Source organism: Lagenorhynchus albirostris, chromosome 12 (genome assembly GCF_949774975.1).
Source record: "Lagenorhynchus albirostris chromosome 12, mLagAlb1.1, whole genome shotgun sequence".
NCBI classification, from domain to species: Eukaryota; Metazoa; Chordata; class Mammalia; order Artiodactyla; family Delphinidae; genus Lagenorhynchus; species Lagenorhynchus albirostris.
Window position 1 is genome coordinate 83,063,835 of NC_083106.1, and position 25,779 is coordinate 83,089,613.

Consider the following 25,779-nt stretch of genomic DNA (forward strand, 5'->3'; position numbering starts at 1 on the left):
ATCCTGTTTTTACCTCTCACCACTTGGCTACTCTTGAGGACTCCCAATGATCTCGCCCTAGACTCCAGACTTGACCCCAATTCTCTACCTTACGTTATTGTCAATTTTGATCATATGAAATAAATTATTCCTCTGAAAATTAACTTAGAGTACTTTCTCCAATTATTTACTATTTTCACCAAAATTATTAAGCACCAATTACATGCAAATAACTACTCTAAGCTCCTGAGATAATTGATTTCTGTGGTGAGTCCCATAGCTATTAAGTGACAGAGCTATAATATGAAAGACCGTTTGCTTTTTCACAGGACACGGCCAATTTAATTATCTGCCAAAACCTCGGACTCATCATTTATGAATCATACTTGACTGAACTTGAACCAGCTCCCCTTTGCAAGTTGCTAACCTGTCCCAATGCCACACTCATCAAAACTCAGACCTTTTCTTTCCCTCCGGTACTTCATTTGAAAAATGTGTCACCTCATGCCATTTTAAACATCTCAAATGGATCACATAGCTCTTCACCATAGCTTTTCAATTATTACTGTTCAGTCACGCTTTGTCTGGATTATTGCGGAAGCCCCATCACTAGTCCCCGCAAGGCGTCTGATGCCCTACATCCCTTCCCAGATAGTCTAATTCTGCTAGTTTAGACTGCATTCAATCTCTACCTTCTTGTCAGCCTCCCACACACTCATCATGAAATCCCTTCAGATTAGGTGCCTAGCCTAAATAAAGAACCCTGTGACCTGCCCCACCTATCTGTGCCCATACCTCTTTTTTTTTTTTTTTTTTTTTTTTTTTTGCTGTACGCGGGTCTCTCACTGTTGTGGCCTCTCCCGTCGCGGAGCACAGGCTCCGGACGCGCAGGCTCAGCAGCCATGGCTCACGGGCCCAGCCGCTCTGCGGCACGTGGGATCTTCCCAGACGGGGGCACGAACCTGTGTCCACTGCATCGGCAGGCGGACTCTCAACCACTGCGCCATCAGGGAAGCCCGCCCATACCTCTTATAATCCAATAACCACACCACTGAAGAGTAGTGCATAAACATCTCCTGGTATCCATCTCTGTTAAAGCTGTTTCCTTCATCTCAATTACATTCTTGCCAATCTTTGAACATCCAATCTAATTCTCAATGGCCATGAGCCATATTGATCTTTTCTTTTTGATCTTCTATAGTGTTTGCTTCTTTTCAATAATGGCAAAAATCTCAAATACTCTTCTCATTTGGGATATGTATTAAATGCATTCCCTATTTCTATTACATGGCTCTGATTTCAAGGCCAAGAACATAATATATGCAATTAATACCTGTTTGCCATTACTGGCTCATCACTGGTGATGCCATACCTAGAGACACTTCTTAGAAAGCAAAGTTCCAAAACAAATATTTTGTATATAATTCAATTCAGCTGACTACATCACCCTGAAATACTATGTATATGCCAGTAATTACATATTTTGAACTATGATATATATAAACTTCATATAATTTTATTTTTCAAAAATGGTCTCAGGGGAGGAAAACACCAAGAATCATGATTTTCTTTCAACTATTCAGCTTACCTCATATGAAATATATATATATGCCATTTACAACCATTGTAACATGGCATGAACTAAATAAACCTTTTGCTAAAGAGAGGAAGCACTTGGCAAAACTAAATCCTATTCCTTGACAAGAGCTTAAAAACTGGAATTATTGCTGTGCTACTGAAGCATTTAGCTAGAGATGAGACATTTTAAAAGAAATCCATTACGGTTTACTTTATAAGAATTTCAACTTTATCTCTAATTGTTTTCACTCTATTAACTATGCCTAGAAATTTAGATATACAGGATTAAAATTTTTAAAGGGAGGGGTATCAGTTTGTGGGATTTTGAGTAAATTGAAAGGACAATTTATTCTACCAACTTCTGGTGTTTTCTAATAACTAAGAGTATAATGATCATTTTTTTTTAATTGAATCAGAAAATTAACCATTTTTCACTGGGATCTGAGCATGCGATCAAGATCATTTAACATTTCTAACTGAAAGCATCCCAAAGTTATCACCATACTAAATGAAAATAGATTAATGCAAAAGTAGATTTATTTGAAAAGGTAAAAACTTACAGTATTAAAACATACTGTACTTATTATATATTACACATATTGTACATACATTTATAACCTAACAAATATATTAAACATCTTCAAAGGTGTGTGCTCAATCCTTATCTACGAACCAATTCAACATTAAGGTTCTGCTGAATATGACAGGGCTGTTACTGCAATGTGGTTTATTGCCTAAAGTATGCTGATTTGCATTGCAAGGAAATTCTAACTATCTTAACTATCTGTATCGACTATCAAGAGTTAGCTTTCTTTTTACAGTTTATGATAATGAATTTGGAATCTGATTTTAATCAGTGTTATTCCCATTTTTCATATAAATTTCAGCTGACATTCTACAGTTTGGAATTCTCAAATCTTCTTTTCCCTTTTTAAGTAAATCCCTATAGCAAAAGAAAGCAAGAATTAATAGTAGTTAATCCTTCCTAGTGTTAGGGAGTGCATCAGGGATCAGTGTAAAAGATGGTTACTGCTGCCTTAACTCTCATTACTCCAGCTGTTAACCAGATGTTCAAAACAAGTAAATTACTGAAATGTTTTTCTAAATTATTTTTCTTAACCTGCTAAATTATGCAAATGCTAGAATATTTTAATCATGTACCTAAAGTCCTGCTACAAAATTAGCATGATATAAGAATTTGGGAGTAATTCAAATACAATACCTTTTGAAATAATGAAGTATAAAAGTAATTAGTATTGGGTCTGACAGGATATAAGATATATTTATGTTGATTAAAATGTAAGATCTATAAAATTCAATAAGAAACACAGAATAAAAAGTTATTGGGGAATATGTCTTCCTAGCTCATATAAATGTGAAAGAAACTCAAGAAAACATAAAATAAATGAAGAGAAAATGGAAATAAACCTTAAATCTTCTGCGGTACCTGAACTTTTCAGAAAATTATTTTTCAGTTTTCTTTTCCTCTTTTTGCTTTATGACATTTACCTACATAAAGTCTCTGAATTCCCCTTCTTAGAATAAATGGAATAGCTGTTCTTTTTATGAAGAAAAATAATTTTATTTTGATTACTCCCTCTCAAGAAACTCCTACAACCCCAAAACACTTAATCACTATCATTCGGAAGTAAAAGTTGGCATCAGCTTGATTTTCAGTATTTGAATGTTATCACAGTTAAGAAAATTCCACAAAGAATGATTTTAGTCGGAATGGATCATGATTTATTCTTTTTCCCAGTAAGACAGTATTCATTTTCAATGCCCAAGCATATAAAAGTTGAGAATTTAAAAAGAACATATCAAAATTAATTTAAAGACAAAGATTAAATAAAATATTCTCTGAGCTAGGGAATGAACTTTTCAACTTTGTTTCTTTTTATAAGTATCCTGTATTTTCTAGTATTCAGGACGCTTAATCTAACTGTAACCTATTTTTGTCTAATATAAATGGCATCTTCCCAACTTAAAATCATTAACTTATACAAGAAAAGATAATTGTCGTTCTAATTTTATTTTGGTCTTCTACCATCACAATTACAGAAAAGATTAAGCACCTCATTGTGTTAATATGGTACTAAGTAAAGTTCAAGCAATTAAACCATAGCCTTTACCAACCTTACTCTTGAAACCTAAGAAATTCATATTATATAGAAAACTATTAAAACAGACTGTACTTATATCTCAATGAACATTTACATTAATTGCAAATATAAAAACTCAAAAATGTATGTGTAAGAGTAGAAAGGACTTCATAAGCATTGCATGTCTCAGAGCAGGTTAAAATCAATACTCTTATTTTCATCAGCTGAGGTTTCCTGGGAGAAATGAGATTGAAGAGTTCTGTGAATAATGGACTTGGTTAAAGAAGAAAGCTCCTTTATTAGTGAGGCTCTAACACAGGCTACAGCTTGGGGAAGTCTTAAGGCTGAAGGAGGATTAACAGATCAGAGGCTACAACAAACACAGGAGGAAATGGACTTTGGAGGGATTAAAATAAAACGCGATACTCTTTTAATACATCTTATAGTTCCACAGGATAGCAAGAGTTAAGCACCTCTGCAATTATTCAAAATATTAGACTGGATTCATGTGTACAGAGTAGAGGTATACTGTACAGATTAAGAGAAAAATTCAATTTCAGTTCTGTCCCTTCTCAGTGTCATTCTGGCAGGTCACTCAGCCCTGCTGTGTCTGAGACACCTCATCTGGAAATAATAATAATAACATCTCAGAGGAGTCTTACAACATTAAAAGAGTTGATATATAAAATTGTACCTGACACACAGATAGGTATTCATTAGTACTGTGATTAGAAAATAAACACAAATAAACACATTTACAAAAAATACATTTAAAAAGTATAAGCTGGGTAGTCTGTTTTGGTCCATTTGGATTCTCTTCAAAATATCCATTATGCATGGTCAATTGCTATTAAATGGATCTTGAAAGTATCCGGTCCTCACTGTCAGGTTAACAGAAAAGTTAACGACATTAGGCGGTTAAGTGGTACAATGCCAAGGTGTAGGAAGCTGGAAGTCAAAATACTTAGGCTTAAACCTGAATTATGGAAGGTTTATTTTAAAAATCTGAATATAGTTTCACCGATTAAGTTTGCTACACTTGTTCAAAAGCACACAACTGTTTTTAAAAACTGTTTACCAAGTATTAGGTTTGCCAAAACTCTTTAATTATTTTAAGTAGAAAGTAACGGGTATGCATTTTATCTACTAAATTTGATGGATAATCCCATCAGAACGGCTACATGTCTGGCTACTACATCACATTTGACCTCGGAAGTATTCCCACCTATGACCTATAGAGAAGAACAGATTCCAAACTGTAGTCTTTTCAGGACTGATACAACAACATTCCATGAAATTATGAAGCTCTATCCACATGTATCCATATTTTAGTCTGTTTCAAAATTTACCCTGATGCAAAATTTACCTAATTTGTATTCCTTAAACATTAATATGTTTAATTTTTAATTACTTGATATGGGGTAGAGAAACCCGTGCTTATTTACATGTAGCTTTTGTCCCCTAGAGAAAACAAGTAGTTCTGTAAAATTACAATTTCTCCCACACAGTTTTTTGGCACTTGGGATAAGGTTTCGGGCAAGAGTTCATCTACTCATTCTCCTCCAATGCCAAGTCTTGACTTTCCCAAGACACAAAAGGGAAGAAAGGATGTGTTTATTTTCAAACTGCTTCTCTGACCGACATGGAGTGGAAGCTTGTTATGCAGTGATTCATTGTACTTCTGGTCTTCATCTACAGATGAGGAAAGCTAGAGCTGAACACAATTGAAGTCATACTTTAATTCACTATGGGCAGCCAAAAACTTAGTGTTCCATTACTTAAAAACTGCATTAAGAGAACCGACCACTTCTGCATTTCTCATGCATTAATCTTAATATTGTTTTTGTACAGACTACATTAAAAAAAAAAAAAAGCAACGGCATAGAGGTGATCTCCCTTTCACAGACAAAGAAAATGTGATTCACAGATACGAAGCAAATTGCCTAAGGTCACAAAGTTGGCAGAAGGCAGGGCTGGGAATCAGACTAAAAGGTTTGAATGTGCAGCTCAAACTGTCACAGCTTCTGCTGACGTAGGAAAAAGCAAAAAGAAAACAACAAAGGAACAGTGTTTTCCTAGGGACAGATCAGTCTTACCTAAAAACGCCAAGTCCAACAATCCAACCAACAATCTGTGATATTTATTAACACAGGACAGGACCATTATTTCACATGCACACTTGCCAATGAACTAAACTAAAAGACTTAATCAAATTTACAAGTTAATATTGTCAATGGCAATAATAACAATATTTCTGGATGCCCCTCTTCATTTTCTTAATGGCTCTCATATATAGTACAGCTTTACTTGCCATACAATCCTATGAGCTTCAGATGTCCAATTTTATTTTTGTAACTGAGCTAACTGAAACTCTTTCTGAGGGATGATGTGACCTGCCTGAAGTCATGGCACATCTCATCCAGAAGGCAGCTATTCAGTCTTCTCAGTGCTCTTCCAAATACAAAGGACTCTAGAGAATTAAAGAAAATCTAAAGCCATGTTGCCAATTCTCTTGTTTATAATGGCAAAAGTAAAAGTTTCAGAAAAGCCAAAGTAAAAAAGGATGATCTTTTGAAAAATATTATATGGATTTATATTTGATTGATATTTTCTTACAGTAAGCCTTAGAATAAATGTTACCAAGCAGGCAGCAAGCAAGTTATTTTTCCAGGAGATCTGACTCTGCTCAGAAGGAAAAAGGGATTTGTTGCAGGCCAAGATGTAGGTTAACAGTTTGCTTCATTTTAACATGTATACCAACTCTAAGAAATCAGGATATAGATTTTAACTTGTCTTAACCAATAAAATATGACTCCATTTAAACCATAATGTTATGGAGAAATGACTAGCCCAAAGGGACATAAATATTTTCAGGAAAATACACAGAAGATGAAGTTGCTTAGGTGGACAAAATACAATCAGCACAGCTTTCTGATTAGAGTGGCCCCAGGTCTTCCGGAGAACATCATTTGGGGCAATCACCCTTTGCCAAACAATCTGTGAATATCACTGGCTAGTCTGTTTTAAGAGAAAAACGATGATGTTGGGAACAGAGTGATTCACTTCTGAAATGAGGAGGAAAGGAGAACAGATACGGCACCTTAACTCAGACTGTTTTTCTCAGGAATGTGAGGCTTCAGAGGGAAGAAAGGATGAAAGATACAGTGCATTTCTCCAGACTACATGACCCAGGAGGCAGTTTACTTTCTTTGAGGTCATTTAAATAAATTGATTACTTTTTTATTACAAATCAAAATTTTATTTGTTGCCTAAAGAAATCTCATGCAGTAAAGGGTTCCAGAATCATCCAATTACTGAAAGGTGACATTTATTGAGCCTGTACTACACAGTCCAAGAATCATGTTAACTTTTTACACTAATGACCTCATTCAATCTCTCAATTACCTCATACAATAATCACCTCTTCACTGACAAGAAACCGAGGTTTAGAGAGATGCATAATGTTCTCTGCTAGAAATGGAGAAACTGACGGTTTCCCCAGTGGCGCAGTGGTTGAGAGTCTGCCTGCCAATGCAGGGCACACGGGTTCGTGCCCCGGTCCGGGAAGATCCCACGTGCCGCGTAGCGGTTGGGCCCGTGAGCCGTGGCCGCTGAGCCTGCGCGTCCGGAGCCTGTGCTCCGCAGCGGAAGAGGCCACAATGGTGAGAGGCCCACGTACCGCAAAAAAAAAAAAAAAAGAATTTGAAAGAGTGTTAATTTGTTATGACATAATATATATGAATTTTTCAGAAATGGAAAAGTTAAATTATTCACTTTTTTGAACTGACATTTATTTTCAACTTTTAGAAACTTGCTTGGCAAATGATTTACTCTTATATCCTAAGTAAAACTTTAATTTCTGATATCCAAGAAGATCCACAGACTACTGTTCTGAATGTATCTGTTAAAAGGACTCCAAGAGCATTTTCAAACATATCAATATAAATGTTAAAGCTTCCCTTGCAAACGGTATCTTTATTCTTCATCATTCCTGTGATCTTCTCATAAGTCACTCTAGGTAGATTTATATTTATTAAATATTTAGTTAATTAATGCAGTTTAGCAGCGAATATATTCTCAAACTATTGAAAAACGTTCATCTTTTCAAATCATATTGCATGTAATACCTGTGAGCATTTAATGTCACAGATTCATGCATAAGTGACTGGGTATGTGTGTGTCCCACAGATCAGATATAAAACACGTGGGAAGGAAACTGACAATTCAATGCATACCTGGATTTTCTTCAGAACATGATATAAAATGAAAAAAAAAAGAGAAAGTGTTTGTGTTCATTTTTGTTTTAATTTCTCAGTTGCTCAATGTTCTGTATAGCCCTGTTGGAATCCTGAAGTGTGTCTCTTATAATTAATGAGCATATTATAATCCAAACTTGAGAACAGGAGAGGCAGGGAAATAATGCAAGGCTCAGCCCAGTGTAACAAAACTTGCCCATGTACCATCAACATTCACTCCTGCTAAGGAACGCTCAGAGGTGTGTTCAAAGTTCCCATCAGCTCACTGTTCCCTCCCACCTCTCCTGGAAAGGAACAAGGCTTCTCAATGTGGCAAAAGCCGACCTACTCAAACGGGAGGTTAATTATTACTACATAATTAACCTCGCTATAGAAAACTGTTAAGATTAATGAAGCAGTGATTATAAGCTCCCCTTGAACTACCCTAGAAATATTTGTTTACCACAAACACCTACATGTATATTGATAACAGATTCTATACAAATTATTGCAATATGAGATCTAGGTAAACACATATAAATCATAGCCTATGTATCTGAAAAAAAAAACAAGTAAGAAAGGAGAAAGAGGAAGAGGGGAAGGAGGGGGACAGAGGGAAGGAAGAATTAAGATAAAGAAAAGAAGGAAAGATCAAGGACAGGGATCAGAACAAGTTTCTACCTTTCAGCAAGAACTGCCATGCCAAAATGAATCCTTCCACCTTAGTTCTTTGACAATCATGACTCGGCAAGAGACCATGCTACCCTCTCTAATCTGGGTGAGTTGAAAATATAGAAAAACCCAATAACTTTAAAAATATGTCAGAAGAACGGTCTCTTGTAATCTAAACATACACTGATTGTAGTTAATTTAGTATTAATTTTAATTAGGCTAAAACAAGTAAATACTGATAAATACTACCTAAAATGAGGTCCAGAGTGTTGCTAACAATAAGTACAAATTCAGCTACCCCAGAGTACACTGTAGAAAATGCAGGTAGGTGAGTTCCTCTCCGCAAAACATCACAGACCTGTCTGGTCACCACATCATCACAGCTCAATTACACAACACACCACCAATGTAACTCTTCACCTTTTAGCGCCCTCATTAGCACCACTGTGCCCCAATCCTCCCTAACTGGACACTGTATCAGCTAGAATATGCTAAGTTAGGCTGCAGGAACAAAGACAAACTCCAAATCCCCAGTGTCTCAAAACAGAAAAGGTCCTTCCTGGCTCAGTCTTCAGGACCATCACAGATCAGCAAGGGCACGGGGAGGGGGCTCCTCTCCTTTCACACATTCAAGGATGCAGGCTGACACAGGAGGCCCTTCTCTCTGCACAGGTCTCCCTGCCAGAGGTCAAGTGACCTTGGTGGTCTGACTCCAGCAATGAAATGACCCAGCTCAGAGGTAAGGAGTGCCACTGCTGTTCACAACTCATTGGCCAGAGCCGGTCACATGACCCCATCCAACCACAACTGGTCCAGAAAACAATCCCTACCTGTGCCCAGAATGGTGGAAGGCTGGGACTATTGGAAGAGCATTAATAACACCTCAACTATCCACTCATGTCTATGGAATGGCAACGCTAACATGCTTTCGGTTGTTGTTTTAATAACCTGCTTCAGTTGTGCATATCCATTACGTGTGAACAATCAAAGGAACTCAAAATAAATCTCATGCCCTAATAACTTTAGTTTATTCCAAGAAGTTTGACCTTTTGCAACCGAACTGTTTGGGGATTAACAAAACATTGAGGAAGAGAGTCAGAATGAACACCACCAAAATATAGTACATTTATAAAGATTTAACGTTAGGGCTTCTAACTGTTTATCAATTAAAGTTAAAGACCCAAAGGGATTCTAAACCAATATTCATTTTTATCTAGGTAAACTCTAGTCTGTGAGCAAGAGGTATGATCGGAATAAGCGTATTTGCAGGTCTGGGAACTCCGGGTGGAAGAAGTTTGGAATACAGATGACGAGACAGAACGATGGAGAATTGGGGTGTTCATCCTGAAATCCTACATGCAGCCCCAGGACGAACTGACTCCAGAGAGACCATGAGGGAAGTGTTCACAGGACTGGCACTAGGGATGGGTCATGAACAGGTCTCTCATTCCACAAGTTTGACAGAAAGGAGAAGGGGGGCAGTATCACCTCTGGAGACCCTTTAGGCTAGGCTCTGAGCCTCCTGTCCACCTCAACGAAAGCAGCTCTATTGTTTTGTTTTGTTTTGTGTTTTGTTTTTGCGGTACGCAGGCCTCTCACTGTTGTGGCCTCTCCCGTTGTGGAGCACAGGCTCTGGACAGGCAGGCTCAGCAGCCACGGCTCACGGGCCCAGCCGCTCCGCGGCATGTGGGATCCTCCCAGACCGGGACACGAACCCGCGGCTCCTGCATCGGCAGGCAGACTCCCAACCACTGCGCCACCAGGGAAGCCCGCAGCTCTATTTTTAAAAATCTTTTTTTTTATATACTGTCGTTTGTTTAGAAAAAGAGTTTCCACTGCTAAGGGGAAAAAAAAAAAGCTGTATTAATTCACATCCTACACGTACTTATTTCTTTTGCATTAATCAGTTCTTGCTACTTAGTGGATTAACTTCTAGTCAGCTCCACCTCTGTGGTTTCTCTGGCCTAAGGATGCAGAGACCAGTGGCAAGGACATGTAATATTCATTATTGCCTAGAACTCATTTATGCCCTTCATCACCAACCGAACACCAAAATACAGTCATCAGAAAACTCCAGGAAAACCACTAAACAGAAAGAAGCCATACATTTTTAAGAAAATGGATTGTTAATATATTACAAGCTAAGGAAGGCATTAAAGTTCTATGCTGTACAAATGGAACAATAGTTCTTCCTGGCATTTACTTCAGATGGAAGAGCTGCACTTGGTTAATTTCTCAGGCACCACTTAAAAAATATACAGTGTTTGCCCTCTTAAGTTACAAAAACCAAGGCCAGCCAGAGAGCTGACCACAGGCTGACATTTCTGTAAAGGAAGCTGACCTCTCTGGGAATCCAAAATAAACTGGAATTTCTCAGCCTACAGTGCAGAAACAGATCTTTGAAAATTTTCCAGATTTATGTGGAAAGATTATATAAACAGATTTCTGTCTTCCCAAGGTACCCTCTTTTCCACATTACAATTATTATGAGCCAACATTAGAAGAAATATTTCCAAAAGCATCCACTGTATAATAAATATTTGTTATGTACCACCTATTCAGAAAACAGAAGGTGAGAAAAAAAAAGGGTTAGCCCCTTTGTTTTTCTGAAGTTACTTTTCTTTTTGCCTCTCAGGACACCTCCTTGATGTGAAAGGCCACCTCAAGACCAACACAGTTAAGAGTTAAAATTGCAATTTTCTTAATGAAATTATAAGGGCAAACTTAACTGCCTTGGTTTCTTTTTTTGCAATGAAACGAAAGAAAAAATGCCTTGTGTGAGTCTTGTTGGGTTTTTCATTGTTTTTGTCTTTGCTTTCAGGGGTATAGTGAAATCAACAGGCAAAATGATACCTATATTAGCAACTGAAATTCTGTTTTCATTTTATATTTCCATTATTATAATCATATAAAATTAGAACTAAATAGTAATCTGTCAGGATTTTTTTACGTTTTATATGCGAGCCTTGAAACTACCAACTTACAAAACTTTCTTTGAATACCCAGGCCAGTTTAAATGTTCTGCGGTCACATCAACACCGAAAAATTGTATGGAAGATGTATATGAATGTATACATGTTATGTGATTTTAAAACAAGCTAAGTAATCAACGAACCAACAGGTAAATATAGAAGAACTCTTGGAGTAGGGCCTAAACTCAATGGAGTTACGAAGATGAACACATATTGATCCTGAGTTAGGACCAAGTATAAAAAATACCACATCAACTGAGCTTTAAAAAATGACTGACTGGTTTTCACTTTCATTAACTCAATTCTTTAAATTATTATTATGTATTTATTTATTTAATAGGGCTGGCCCATATGCCAATCTCCAAAAGGGCTAATCATTACATAAGACCTTTAGCACATTAAAAGGAAGGATCAAAAGATCAAAACTTAAAATGCTGATTTCAGACCAATCCCAAAGTAATTAGAAATCACCTCACCACCAAAATCATACACCCCTGTACCAGTCAGGATCCTAGTAAGAAACAGACAGTGTCCTCAAGTTCAGTAATTTGAAAAGAGCACAAGGCATGGATAGAGGCTGGAGAAACCACGGAGACAAGAGTACAGTCCTGGGGTGAGAATCAGGGGGCAGGCAGGCCTCAGGAGTGAGAGGAGAGAGGGGTCTCCAGAGAGCCCAGGGGAAGGACACCCCACAGGAGCCGTGACCTTCAGTACAGGGAGGGGACCCTGACCTCACTGCCCCAACCTACAGCAGTATTTCTCAGTGCACCATGGGATAACTAAAAAATGTGACCTGTTATTTCTTTAAAACACAGATTGCCCTAGAGAAATAATGAAATGAAAATCCAAGACAGACCTTGATAAATCATTTTCCTAAATCTGGACAGACTCTGCACTTGAAACACATTTCTCTTTAAATTTAATGAGCTTAGACTGAAAATCAATTGTTTTTTGAGACCTGCATCACATTTGTTTAAATAATATAGGACAAAAAAAAAATCTAATGAATGAAAGCTCTGATTTGTACAGACTAGTCTGTATTCAGTAGTCTAGCAAAGTATACTCTGATTATTGTCTTGGCTGGATACCAGGTAATTTTTTTTAAAATAATTAGAACTATCCCACCATCCTAAATGACTGTGTCTCTTTTACATTATAGAAATGGCATTAAATATAAACTCCAAGAACACTTATGTTCAGCTGAAATAATGTTCCCATGATACATCTGCAGATTGGGATTCCTTTAATTAGGTAAGATTTGGACTAAGCTAATGCCTAAAGCCCCTTATGAATCTGAGAATTTGTGATTCAGATTCAAGTGTTCCAGAAACAGTGAGAAAACTCACAGCTTTGAAATTCTGTAGTTTTTCATTTGAACCAATTTGTAGTACAATTTTTAAAGAAAGGAAAGCCATGGTCAGTCTTCAGGGTATAAGCAGCCCATGTTGATAACAGGTGTCTCATACAGTTACTGCCTAAGTACAACAATTTGTGCCACAGACTTTGTAAACTGGAAAGCACTTTCTCAACGGCAGGTTTCATTATACTCGTTTAATTTATAAAACGTTTACTAAACCACTTTACGTCTTTATTTTCTTAAGAGCGATATATAGATGAAGCTTCTCTTTAAAAATAGTTTATTAGAGAACAAATTATCCTTATTTATATATGCAAGCATAGAACTTAATTTTTAAATAAATTTTTAAATTTTATCAAATGTTTAAACATTATTTTAAAATGGAGGAACACCAGTAGAAATGTCATGAAATAAATACTCTAAACCATTCACCCAAGATGAACTACCCAGGAGAGCAAATATTTCTGTGACATTTCGATCACCTTAACATATTTATTGCTAAAAAGTAATTCACCAAGGTAACTTTCTCTGGTTGATTCCACAACTGTTTTAATGCTTTGGATTATGTCTAAGTGCGTGTAAACTGCATTCTCAACATTGTAATCTGGTTCCATCAGTGTTCCAATGTCTTATCCATGCACCCATTTGCTCAGGTTTCCCAAACAACTCTGTCTCCAAAGAAACTTGTTATCTAGAACAAATAATTTGAGACTATAATAGCCAAGATTAGGTTAGCAGCTAAATTAGTTCACTTAACATGGCAGAAACCAAAGAGTAACCATTTGGTCTTCGTATTTTACAACATGTTCCAATCATAAAGAATGTGTCATAAGGCAGGGGTCCCCAACACCCGGGCCGAGGACAGGTGCCGGTCAGAGGCCTGTTAGTTAGTGGGCCGCACAGCAGGAGGTGAGTGGCCGGCCAGCGAGTGAACCCCATCGCTTGCATTACTGCCTGAACCATACCTTCCCCCAGCCCCGACCGTGGAAAGACTGTCTGCCACGAAACCTGTCCCTGGTGCCAACAAGGTTGGGGACCGCTGTCGTAAGGGGTTGGTTATGAGGAAAATGCGAAAATGCACATCAGCAAACATGTCGGATTTCAGAAAAGACACCTATTCAGGGAATTAGTTTTGAGAGAAATAGCTCTCAAATACATTAGTAAATACTAATGTATTTACTATGCATTTGTTACTTAATTGCACTTTCTTTGCAAATTAGAAATATATTACTTATTATTATTTATTAAATATAAATATATCTATAATAAAAATAATTATATAATAAATATATTACTTTCCTATTTATAATATATTATAAATATATTTATAATAATAAATAATATATTACTTTATTATTATAAAGGTTAATTATTATTAACCTTTATCAGATATGTAGCTGGTCATTCTCTGCATGTGAGCAAAATTCCTGAATGACAGTTGAAAGATAATTGAACATACAGCATTTAGCATTTAATTGAACAGAGAACAGTTAGCATTTTATGGAGTCTTATAGATGGCATTCTGTAATTCTGCTTTAAGAAAATATCAGAAGCTGCAAATGAGTAGTAACAAAATTTTTAAATCTTCTTTTCAATACCTGAATATGCAAGCCTTTGGGGGACTCTTAGGGCTCATTGGCCTATAACAACTGATCATAATTCAGTGAAAAAAACAAATGCCAAAAAAAGTTCTACTTTTTTCCAAATGATTTAATATAGACTTAATGTTTCAAGATAATTCCTTTACAAAACAGATCTCAAAACATGAACTTAACTTTGCATAATGCAGCAGAGTAAAATACTTGGAAACTGTTTAATTTACATTTAAATTTTACAGACTTTACAAAGGATCAGCAATGATATCCAAAGGACAGCTTCCTAGCCCTGGGATGTCCTGCAGCACTAGCTTGGTCTATTTGATGTATTAGTCATGCCACCATCAGCACAAAGGTATTGAAATGGGACCTTTTCTTTTCTTTTCTTTTCTTTTCTTTTTTTTGCGGTACGCTGGCCTCTCACTGTTGTGGCCTCTCCTGTTGCGGAGCACAGACTCCGGACGCGCAGGCTCAGCGGCTATGGCTCACGGGCCCAGCCGCTCCGCGGCATGTGGTATCTTCCCAGACTGGGGCACAAACCCGTGTCCCCCGCATCGGCAGGCGGACTCTCAACCACTGCGCCACCAGGGAAGCCCGGGACCTTTTCTTTATATAATACAAAACAGACATAACTTCAAGATGTTTAATGACCCTTTGTTAAATGCCCTAAATTCCCAAAAAAGTTCAAATAATTAAATGGCAACCTACTTCATTATATTATCAATCCTCCATCATTTGTAGCTAAAAGATAATAAAAAAGAGGTTTCAGAAACTGAATTGAGGGCCTAATATAACTTGAGCATTTGACTAAGTGTCTTTCATGTGCAATCTCATTTAATACAACACGCCACTACAGTATAGATTGCTGAGTCAAGCTCAGTAAGCACAGTCTCTTGTCAAAGATGCTACGAGGTGGCTGAGTCACTCTCAGGGCCCAAGTGCATCTTACACCAAAATACACCTTTCATTTCAATGAAGTGACCACAGTTAGAAAAACTGAACACACCTCTCTGATTTGTATTAGTTAATTGAATTAGTAAGACATTTCCACAGGGCTGACAGGAACTAAAATATCCCAAGCCATTAATTTTATTCATTTTGTTTTTATTACTACATAATGTCATATCCTGTTCTTCTGTACCCTGAGGAATAAGCATTACTAGCAACCCAAGAAGGGAAGTAGTTGACACAGCAGAACACAGTTCTGAGGTGGACATACAGGTTTAAAACTGGCTCTCTTTGTTCAGAATCTTTAAACCCAGCTCGTGGTATTTTGAAAAAGTAAGAAAGGCTGATTTTTGAACAAACATTGATTTTCGATCCAAGGGCCAGATGACTTTTACAGGAAATACATATCAAAGTGACTCTAAAGAAACCTATATTCTATAAAAGTATTCTGTTTAACAATAAAATCACTTCTATTAGGAAATGAAGTATAGGAATGCATGAAGCTAGATTCTAAGTAAAGTAAAATTCCCATCTCAATTTTGAAGAAAACCAATCTACGGCACATTTATCTATAGCCACCACTAAAACTGTAACAGGGAAGAACCAAATCTGACTCCATGTTGGATCTGTTTCTGTTACTTTAACCTTTGCTTTCCTTTGCTGCTTTTGTTCTCTAAAAGGACATCGTCTATACATAATGGCCTGCCTCGGGGAACCCTGCCCCTCTGCCTGAATGTTAAACCAAAGTGCCTTTGTTCAGGGAAGCATCCTGACCCTGTCCACCTGTGGATGGCTGCAAGAAAGAAGAAATTAACACCTCCCCTCCTCGAGGCTGGCCGTTCCAGGGGATATTTGCAAGACTTATGGCCTTTTTACTTTACTTCCTCATCTCCTCCCCCTCTCTGTGCTATAAAAAAAACTGGCATCCAAACCCCAATAAGGTGGTTATTTTGAGACTTTAGTCTGCCATCTTCTTGGTCTGTCGGCTTTCCGAATAAAGTCATATTCCTTGTCTCAACACCTCGTCTCCGATTTATTGCCGTCATGCAGCAAGCAGAGCGAGTCTGGACTCAGTAACAAAACCTGCCTGACACACGTGCATACACAAACATTTTCTTGTTACTATTTTAATTTACTGTCTACAAAAAGAATGTTGCCATATGATGGAATTTTTATTAATACTATATATCTGAGTCACTTCCTAAACTGTTTGACAAAATTCTACAATGGCAAAAGTAAAAATTAGGGCATCTTACTTGGCCAGGCCTACAATTTTAGTAATATTATACTATTACTATACGTATAGATTACAACATAAGTAAAAGGAGTAGGTAACAGAAGCACTGAACTTGACCTGCAAGTATTCTTCCTCTTTCTCGGAAAGAGTTTGCATACGTTTCTCTTCAAACTGTGGAAGAAAAGATTTGGGAAATGTCATTTCTGGAGAAGTAATGCTAGAACCAGAAGAAAGAAATGTCGATGGAAATGAAGGCAATTAAACAGATAGAAATTTGGCAAATTTTCTTACCCCTGTTGTTGCAGACAGCTGTGTATAGAAAGTTTTATTTATCATTAATCTAATCTATTAAAATAAACACATAGGTAATTAAGACTATTTCTCAATGACTCCATTCTTCTTGTTCTTTTAAAAATGTTATTAAAAAATACCTTGAGATAAGGTATTGTTATATAAATAATACATTAATGGAACTGGAAATGCTATAAATGGTAGCCATCTCAATTTATTGCTATCTTTCCTATTGAGTTGTTTTGTTTTGTTTTGTTCATTTAACATTCGTTTCAACCAATATTTATTGAAGGTCTGTTTAGACTGTGCTAGCTAGACTACTGGAAGACCAAGTCTGTACACTTGAAGAACTCGCAAGACTAGTAGAGGAAGGTGGAAAAAGAAATGGAAATATGTGCTAGAACAGAAGTACAGTATGTTCAAAGGGCTGTGGGTCCAGGCAAGGGGCAGGGCAAACTGTCACATACAACATACTCAGTAGATCTTTCTACATTCTGATAAAGAGTGTGGGATCACCGCACTTACAAAGGAAGTAAGATCAAAGGAGGGTAAAGAGGAAGGGGAAAGGTGGCTGAAGCAGTACTGAGGACAAAAACAGCAAAGGTAGAAAGAAATGAAAACACTTAAAATGAAACACACAAATTGCTCTAGACATGCAAATGCACACACAAACACAGGCTAGACTTTACACAGGCACATGATGAGACTTCCCTTGGGCGGCTGATTATCAAGGATTAGCAGAGGCAGAATGAAAAGACAAATAAGTGTGTGTGTTCAGATTTCCTGGAATCTATACAGGGATCCCAATCTCCCTTCACATAAGTAGCTCCATTGATGTAAGCAGGAAACAAAGGTTCCATTAAGGCTTATTATGTGATTTAGATATGCTGGTGTGGAATTTTTCTCTCCAAACTGTTTAAATTACTTATTTCAAGTGAAGTACTAAGAAATAAGATCATACATCACCTTTTATATTTTAGCTATATAGTCCAGAATCATCTTTGGTAAGAGTCCTATAAAACATATTAAAGACCTCATGAATCAATGTCAGTCTTGCCCCATACTCATATCTGAAAACCAGGTAAATAGCAACGTTATTGGAGTTTTCTTTTAAAAATGGTTATATACACTGTATGTAGACAGCTTTTTTAAAACAACTGCCTGAAATAAGACAACATTATTTTTAAAAGGCTTCACTTTGTTGATTTACTTGGTTTTCAAAACTTCACGTAAAAATTGGGAAATGACAACAAAGTTTCTATAATCACATGGCACCCTCAAATATGTCAAATACAATCTTAAATAGGAAGATACTGAAATACACTAAAATCTCACACTTTAATGAAGCATCATTCAGTAATTTACTTTTATAATGTATTCAAGATAAAATTTGTCATTGTTGGTGTTGTCACTTCAAACAGTGACAGTCATCTTATTATTTTCTGGCTATGAAATTCTTAAGTACATGAATGTATTATTAACAAATATCTTAGTAGAAATCCTATCAATATCCCATTGCTGGGAGCCCATAGTTTTCTCAAATACTAACTAAATATGATAATTCCAGTGGACACATATTCCAAAATATTCAGTATTTAGTATACCTTTGCCATCACTAACAGCATCACGTAAAAAAATTCTGAAGCTGCGTTTACTGAGTGTAAAGACCCTTCTGTCAACTTTGTGCCACCTCTATGATATAATAAGCATCAAAATATTTCTACTCTAAGCTTCTGAGTCAGTACTTATTACAGTGAATAAAATGGGAGTCAAAAACCATGGAGAATAATTTTGTATATATTCCCCTGATGATTTACAGGATGGTTTATTTTTCATAGAAAATAGAAATCATAAAGTACTATAAAATATAAGTGGAATTTTTAAAACCCCATTTTAGAAGTTGGGATTACATGTTAACCAAATAAAGTAAAGACATTTTGTAATAAAGTTAGATATGAGTAGCACAACTATATGTAATTATTACATATAGCCCTCAAGCCCTGTGAATATCATTACATGGTAGTGTACTTGAAATAGTATTAAATAATTCTTTCATAAGATTTTACATATCATTTATATCAACTAGTTAAGATTTAATGTACTTTGCATAAATTTGACTAAGTTACGCATCTGCAGATTTTCACAGTCCTTTCCTACAATGCAGCTTAGCCTAAAAGGTCTTCTTTGAATGAGGTAAAGAGTGCTATACACATATTTTATAAGACTTACTTATAAATGCATCAGCTACAATTATGTCATCAGGAATTACTTATCGTTACCTTTCTGACTCAGAACACCTAAACAATTCAAGAGCACAAATGTAGATACAGAGACTATAGGCTGTGCAATTTTACTGATACAGCATATATTCTTCCCCACTACATAAACTTTTCCTTGTCAGTTCTATTAACGTGCTAACAATTTTAATACAATCTTTGAATGGTCTGTGGAGGTATTTCGTTCTCATTTCGCCAGCTAATTAGCCAAAAGAAATGTACGTTCTCCCCCATGATTTAAACATCTAATGTCTAAAATCACTCTTATTCTTCGTCGTATACTAAAACGAATGGCCATCTAGTCCAAATTCTATAAATTCCATCATTGTCCTAACCCACATCTCATGATCATGACCAGCAAAATCTCTGAAAATCATGCTTAGTGTGCACACGACTTTGTTTTTTGTCACTTGTCACCATTCACAAAAAAGGGTTGTACACCTGGATTCTCTTTCCACTGTCATGTGCAGTCAATTTGATGATAAAATTTTAACTACTGAAGATACAGATTTTCTCAATTTTATTTGAACAGCAATAAAACAAACGAGCAAAAACTAGTTTCTGGTGTTAATTGTCTTATTAGCCAGCTTGTAACATCACGCTTTCCTGGCGTACTGTAGCTTCTCATTCTAGGGGACATTAATTGGTTTTAAATGGTGTTAAATACCATCCCTGCAGTTGCAAGTGCTTCTTTGGGATTTATACTGGAGAAAAGAACTCCTGTAATTTAAAACCACTTTGCTTTCTTCAGTCACAGCTGTTAGGGAGACACTGACCTGTAGAAATCTTAAAGGTTTTTCACCCCTTTCCCAGTGCCATTAGTCTGCATTTATTTTCTAAGGCTTCTTTGCCCCTTGTGCCATGGCTCTTCCGTAACTCCCATCCCCCAAAATGCTTTCAGAAGAAAAATCACCGCTTTTCGCTGGTTAAGCCCTTTTCTCTCTCTTTCCCCACCCCCTGCCCCTTACAAAACCTTGGCTACCCTTAAAGAAAATTCTCCAACAACGTGTCAATTTTATATTGGCCACAAAGACAACTTCTGTTGGGAGAGGGGAGGAAAGAGGGACTGGAGCTTGGCTGTGCCTTTCCACAGACAGGGATCTTTGTGGCGATCGGAAAACACTTCCTGCATAAAAATTCAACACACTTCTCTGGGTGCAGGGCTGGGGAGCAGAAGCGACTATGTACCAGCAGTGCCCTCAAACGAATGGAACGCATGCCTTCCAAACCGGAAAGTCATTTTCTCTCAAAATGTGTCAGCTTTTTTGCCTTATTAAACATAATCCACTGTCTCAGATCCCGGGGCAGCTCCCCCTCCAGCGTCTGGGTGAAAGCTGTAAATCACTCCTGTACTTTCTCTCCTTCCTCTGCATCTCTCCTTCCTGTTGCACTGTTTTTGCATCTAGCTCGGCTCTGAGGAGCTCCCGTTCCTCGTGGGTACCCGCGAACGGGATACCAGGTCTTGCAGGACCCGCCTGTGTTAATTCCGCCCCCTCCCCCTGCCACGTGACTTCACTGCCCGGAGACCCGAGTCTGCACCCCCAGTGGGCTTCCCTGGACGAAAGACCCGGCACGTGGGCTCCTTCCCAGGCCTGGGGAGTAGGGGCACCCTCGCCCTCCTGTATCGCCAAGTCATTTGGTCCACACAGACTTGCCACTGAGTTTGTGTCACCTTTCGGTCACGAAGCCCCAAGTTCCAACCTGGAAAGGGGTCACGGATGGGAGGGTGGGCCGGAGGCGAAGGGAGAAGTCTACAGATCCATTCACAGGTGTGTGTGTGTGTGTGTGTGTCCGTCTCCCAGAGGGGCTGCAGCCTAATAAAGCGCCCCCCACCCATCCCTCCTCACCGACCTCCAGCGCAAACTGGCTCCACGTTTTAGCATCTCATTTCCCCTGAACATGCCACTCGCACCGGGCGTCAGGTTGCTGAGCGCTATCCCATCCTCCCCGCCCCATCTCTCAAATCTTGAAACGTAAAACTAGCTTTAGGAAGATCACAAGTCAAATCAATCCAAGGGTGACAGAGGAAAGGGGCAAGGGTTGGGCCGGTGTGTGACACAGCACGTTTTAACTCCATCCCCCGGCACCACTCCCCGCCCAGCTCCCCCTCTCGGCCGGCGCTTACCTTCTTTGGGCGGTCGCTTGGCCTCCCTGGTAAGATTGCAGACCTGGGTGGTCTGCAGCTCTTGGGTCAGGCAGCCCTCGGTCTGCTCATTCAGGGGTAACACCACGTTATTTAACAAAACCAGCGACTGGTCGTCGATTCCCCACTCTCCCAAGTGCTGAGGGCAGGTGCATTTTGTATACATGATCCCGCAGGTCTCTGTTCTCCCATTTTCTGATTTCAAGCAGCTCTCCAACCAAGTGCATAATACGTGGCAACCAAACTGGCTTGGGCTCACCTTGTTCAATACCAAAAACTCAAAAAAAGATTTCTGATCTTCTTCCCCTTTTTTCTGTAATCCTGGGAAATCGGTTGGAAAGACCCGACGTATTTGAATAAAATTTTTATCATACTGTAGAAAAACGAAAGCATTCTTGGATTCGCAGAGTTGCATTATAGAATGATTCTTTCTTAAAAGATCCTTGATTTTTTCATGGGAAAAATGATCAAACTGATAAGCCAAGAGGGAAAAGTTAGAGCAGCTAAGGTCCTTTTTGGAAAATTTCAGGTAAATGCTATATTTGGTTGGATCTGGATTTTCCAGCGTCCAAGTGCAGTTTGTAAAGTTTTTGGGAAACATTTCACTTACAGAATACGATCCATAAATGACTCCTTTCACCAAAGTTGAACACCAGAAGTCTTGGGCAGCATTAAATCCAAACATAACCAGGAGATAGGTGGAAAATATATAAATCAGCAGGTTACGAACAGCCTTCATCCTATGTCATTTGGCCTGTAAAGATGGCAATGAAAGAAAAATGCAAGTAGGAGTCTACGCGCATCGAAAAAAAGAAACTCCTTTCAATATCACAGCCAGCTGTTTTCAAGATTTCAGTAAAAAACCCTTTTTAAAAGAAGGGCAGGTAATTTTTATTTTATAACGCACGAAAATTATCTGTTGCTGTGTGAACAGCGCCCTCACGTGGTCATTCACAGTGGCCAAATTCCCTACATTCAATTTAAGAATAATATTCAATAGATTATTAATAGGAATGCTCTTAATTTATCTACCAAGATTTCCTTCAAGTGCGTGGTGATTCTATTGAAAGAAGAGGAAATTTTTGTTTTTTTAATGTAACAGCCTAAGTGTTAATTTTTGAGATATTTTTAAGCAACCTATACAAACCTTTTCTCCCCCCTCAGCCCTCTGCCTGCAGTAAACAACACCACACAAAATCTAATCTGATAATCGGAGAACAGCTATCGGCATATTATTTTTTTTCTTTTAAATGTGAAAAGCAATTATGATCCATGATAGCCTCAATTTTAAAAGCACAAATGATAATTTGTTGCAGCTGAAACATCATCACCCAAATCGTCTTCGCAGGGGCCACTGGGTGAACTGGTGGGAAATTCCTGTGCAAAAATACAGGTATTCGTGTGGATTAACAGAATTTGTAAACCATCATCCAAGAAAGGGCAGATACATAGGGAAGACCTGCTTTTGGACATTATCATTGAGAAGGCAGTCATTTCAATGTGACATGCCCTCTTGGGATATATAAAGTAGACCACTATATTAATATCTGTATCCAAAGGCGATGTCTGTGAAAAATCCCAGAACCACAGTAACTGGTTGGTTTCAGCTTTATTTTTTTTTAATAGGGCTATTTTATCTAGAGTTATCTACTGGTATTTAAGATTTACACATGGTACATAAAAGATATTAGCTTTGTCTTTCCTAGCCGATTTCAACTATTGAATTGTTCCCTCTCCAATAACAGCTTCAAAGCTCCTTTTTTTCTCTATTTTTTTAACCTGGCCTTGCATAATACAGTAATCCTTGGTTATATTTACCTCTGTAAGTTGTCATCCAAAAGTAACTTGAATATTTTTCAGCTGTAACCTTTAAGAAGTTATTTCTTAGAATAAATGACACTGCTTTTTTTTTTTTTTTGCTTAGCTTTTGAGCTAAGTGATGCCAAGTTAATTTTAAAAGTCTTTAGGCTGCAGTCTCTTCCACTGTTCTGTAAACAGAGACAGACACACAGACATATAGATAATTAAGAGTTTTCATGTCTTTGCCTGGGTCCTCTCTGAACCAAAGGATAGAAACCCTCTTCCTTCCCGTTGCATAACATACACCAACGCATGCACACAAAATCCAGTGACTTAAGTCCCTGAAGACAGATCTGCATTCCCCAGTTCATAATACAAATTCTAAGTTTTGATATAAGCAAAAACAACCCCAACTCTAAAATCTCCATATAGCAGCAGTTTAAAATAACATCAGAATTGCGGGGACTATCAAAACAGTGTTTTCCTAATTCAAACATACCGTTCAATGAATAATGTATTTTCTTCTTGAGAAAATGAAGCCAATGAGCATGTAAAGGTTAAAAAATAGGGAAAGTTATAGGAAATTCTAGAAGGAATTTTCCTTTTTTTTCTCTTTTTTTTTTTTTTTTTTTGCTGTAGCACTTTGCAGGCAATGCAGGTCTGCGCAGTGTTCTTCAGGATAGAGTGTAGGCGTTGAGAGCCAATGTGACAATAAGTGTCTAAATTAGGAATTCTATCCATGAAAGGGGGCTTCATTTTATAATCGCCAACTCAAAAAGGGGTCTATTTTTTTTCCTAATGAAATCCGGTACTTTTTCTTCCATCTATTTGACGGTGCAAGTCTGCATTTCTGTGCTCATCAAGGATTAGAAAGAGTGAGGAAATGGCTCTGATTTCGCTTTCAAGCCGGCTCAAGAAAGCCCCCTCAACGTAATGCTCTTTATTTTAATCATTCAGCCTTGGTGTACGGAGTCTCCTTTAATTCTAACTAATCACAGATGAATCACTGAACTGTCGCTGCCACCACCCCCAGCCCTCGCCAGCCCCCGCCTGCAGGGCCACTTCAAACAACTGTATTTCTCCCTTTAAGAAAGAAAGACGAGGGTGCGGGTGTCGAAGGGCCCGGCCCCCGAGGTTTCAAGGATGTGGCATTTATTTATTTATTTGCTTGTTTCCTGCTGAGAGGCAAAGCGGCGTTTAGTTTAGCTCTCCTCAAAACTGATTCTCTGGATGACACTTTTCAGTCGAACATAGACGGCGCCATCACTCCACTGAATTTTTTTTTTCCCCAATGAAAGACCCACGGCCTCCCCTTATCTTAACTTCCTTTTAACCTGAAATTTCTCCCCATCAAATTACCCCAATCACACACAACTGTCAGGTTTTGTAGGTCTCCCTGCCGATTCCTTCCGACCCAGCACATCTCTGGAAAACCAGACTTCCCCAACTTTTCAACTGCGGCGTTTAAGTAAATGCAGGCAGTCGGGTTTGCTCGCAGCCTCTCCATCCGCCAGCAACAGCCTGGCCTTTGCAGGTCTTCCCTCCGCAAACACCCGGCGGAAAGCTCCTCGGTGGCGCCCCCGGCAGAGGGAAGGTGACCCCCGGACCCCCGTCCTTACCTTCCACTCCGAAAGCTCAGGGAGGCTCTTGCTCTAAGACACCAGCACAGGCACGCGTCCCAGCAACAGTGACCGAGAGACTCCCCTTCGGTCCCAAGCACCGTTGCCCATTTTCCCCGGCTGAGCTTCAAAAATCAGGATTGATTTTTTTCTAACGCACTCATAAGAGAAGCAAAAGATGTGGGGCGGGGGGTAAGAATCAAAGAGTGGAGGGGTGGGAGAAAAAAGCCCCCAGGACCCCGGAGCCTAAGCCGTGGCCAAGTGAATCCAACCTCCAACCCAGGCGGGGGCGGGGGGAGCCCCCCGAAGACAGACACTAAGGAATCAAAAAAAAAAAAAAATGCAAGTGGCTTAAGAGCGAGGATTTGCTTTTCCAAATCTACCCCCCAGTAAACCGGTCAGCCAAGAAGCCGAGAAAGCGCTGAGACGAGAAGCGGCGGCGGCTGCTAAGGCAGATTTGTTGGGGGCGGTGGGTTTATTACGGGAGTGTTCGTGGTCGCCTCGGAAGGCTGGAGCTCATGCTTTCTCCTCTTTCCGCTCTCCTCCCGCCTCCTCCTCCCCCCTTCCCCCCACCGCAGGTACTGATGGACTGACGGCGACTAAGGAGAGGGGAAAAAAATCCGCGACTGGTGATGTCGGAAAGCTGTTTGAACGCCGGGCGAGGAGGGAGGCGCGGGAGGGAGCGAGATAGTAAAGCTCTGTCTCGGGTGTGCGTGCGGCGCGCGGCGCTCGCTCTACCCGGGCGCGCGAGGGAGGGGGCGCGCGGCCCCGAGGCGCGCGCCGGGCTCCGCGTGCTCGTGGGCGCGCGCATGCAGCGCGGTGAGCCCGGCGGCCGCCTGGGGTCCGCGAGCGCCGCGCGGGCGCGGCGCCTCGCTGAGCTCCGCCTGGGCCCTGGCGGGGCGCGGAGGGAGCGGCGCGGGAGGGCGGCGGAAGGGGCTCCAGTCCGGGCCGCGGTGCGCCTGCACGTCACGGCTG

The 25,779-nt window shown here is 39.1% G+C and overlaps 1 protein-coding gene across 1 annotated transcript in view; it reads right to left on the bottom strand.

Annotated features, from left to right (window-relative positions):
* The window catches only part of ADGRB3 (adhesion G protein-coupled receptor B3), a 791,667-nt gene extending 769,543 nt beyond the window's left edge, over positions 1–22,124 (bottom strand). Inside the window, exon 1 of the mRNA XM_060167396.1 lies at positions 21,368–22,124. Coding sequence (XP_060023379.1) covers positions 21,368–22,124 — 757 coding nt within the window. The remainder of the gene's footprint in view (positions 1–21,367) is intronic.
* Positions 22,125–25,779: the final 3,655 nt, after the last annotated feature.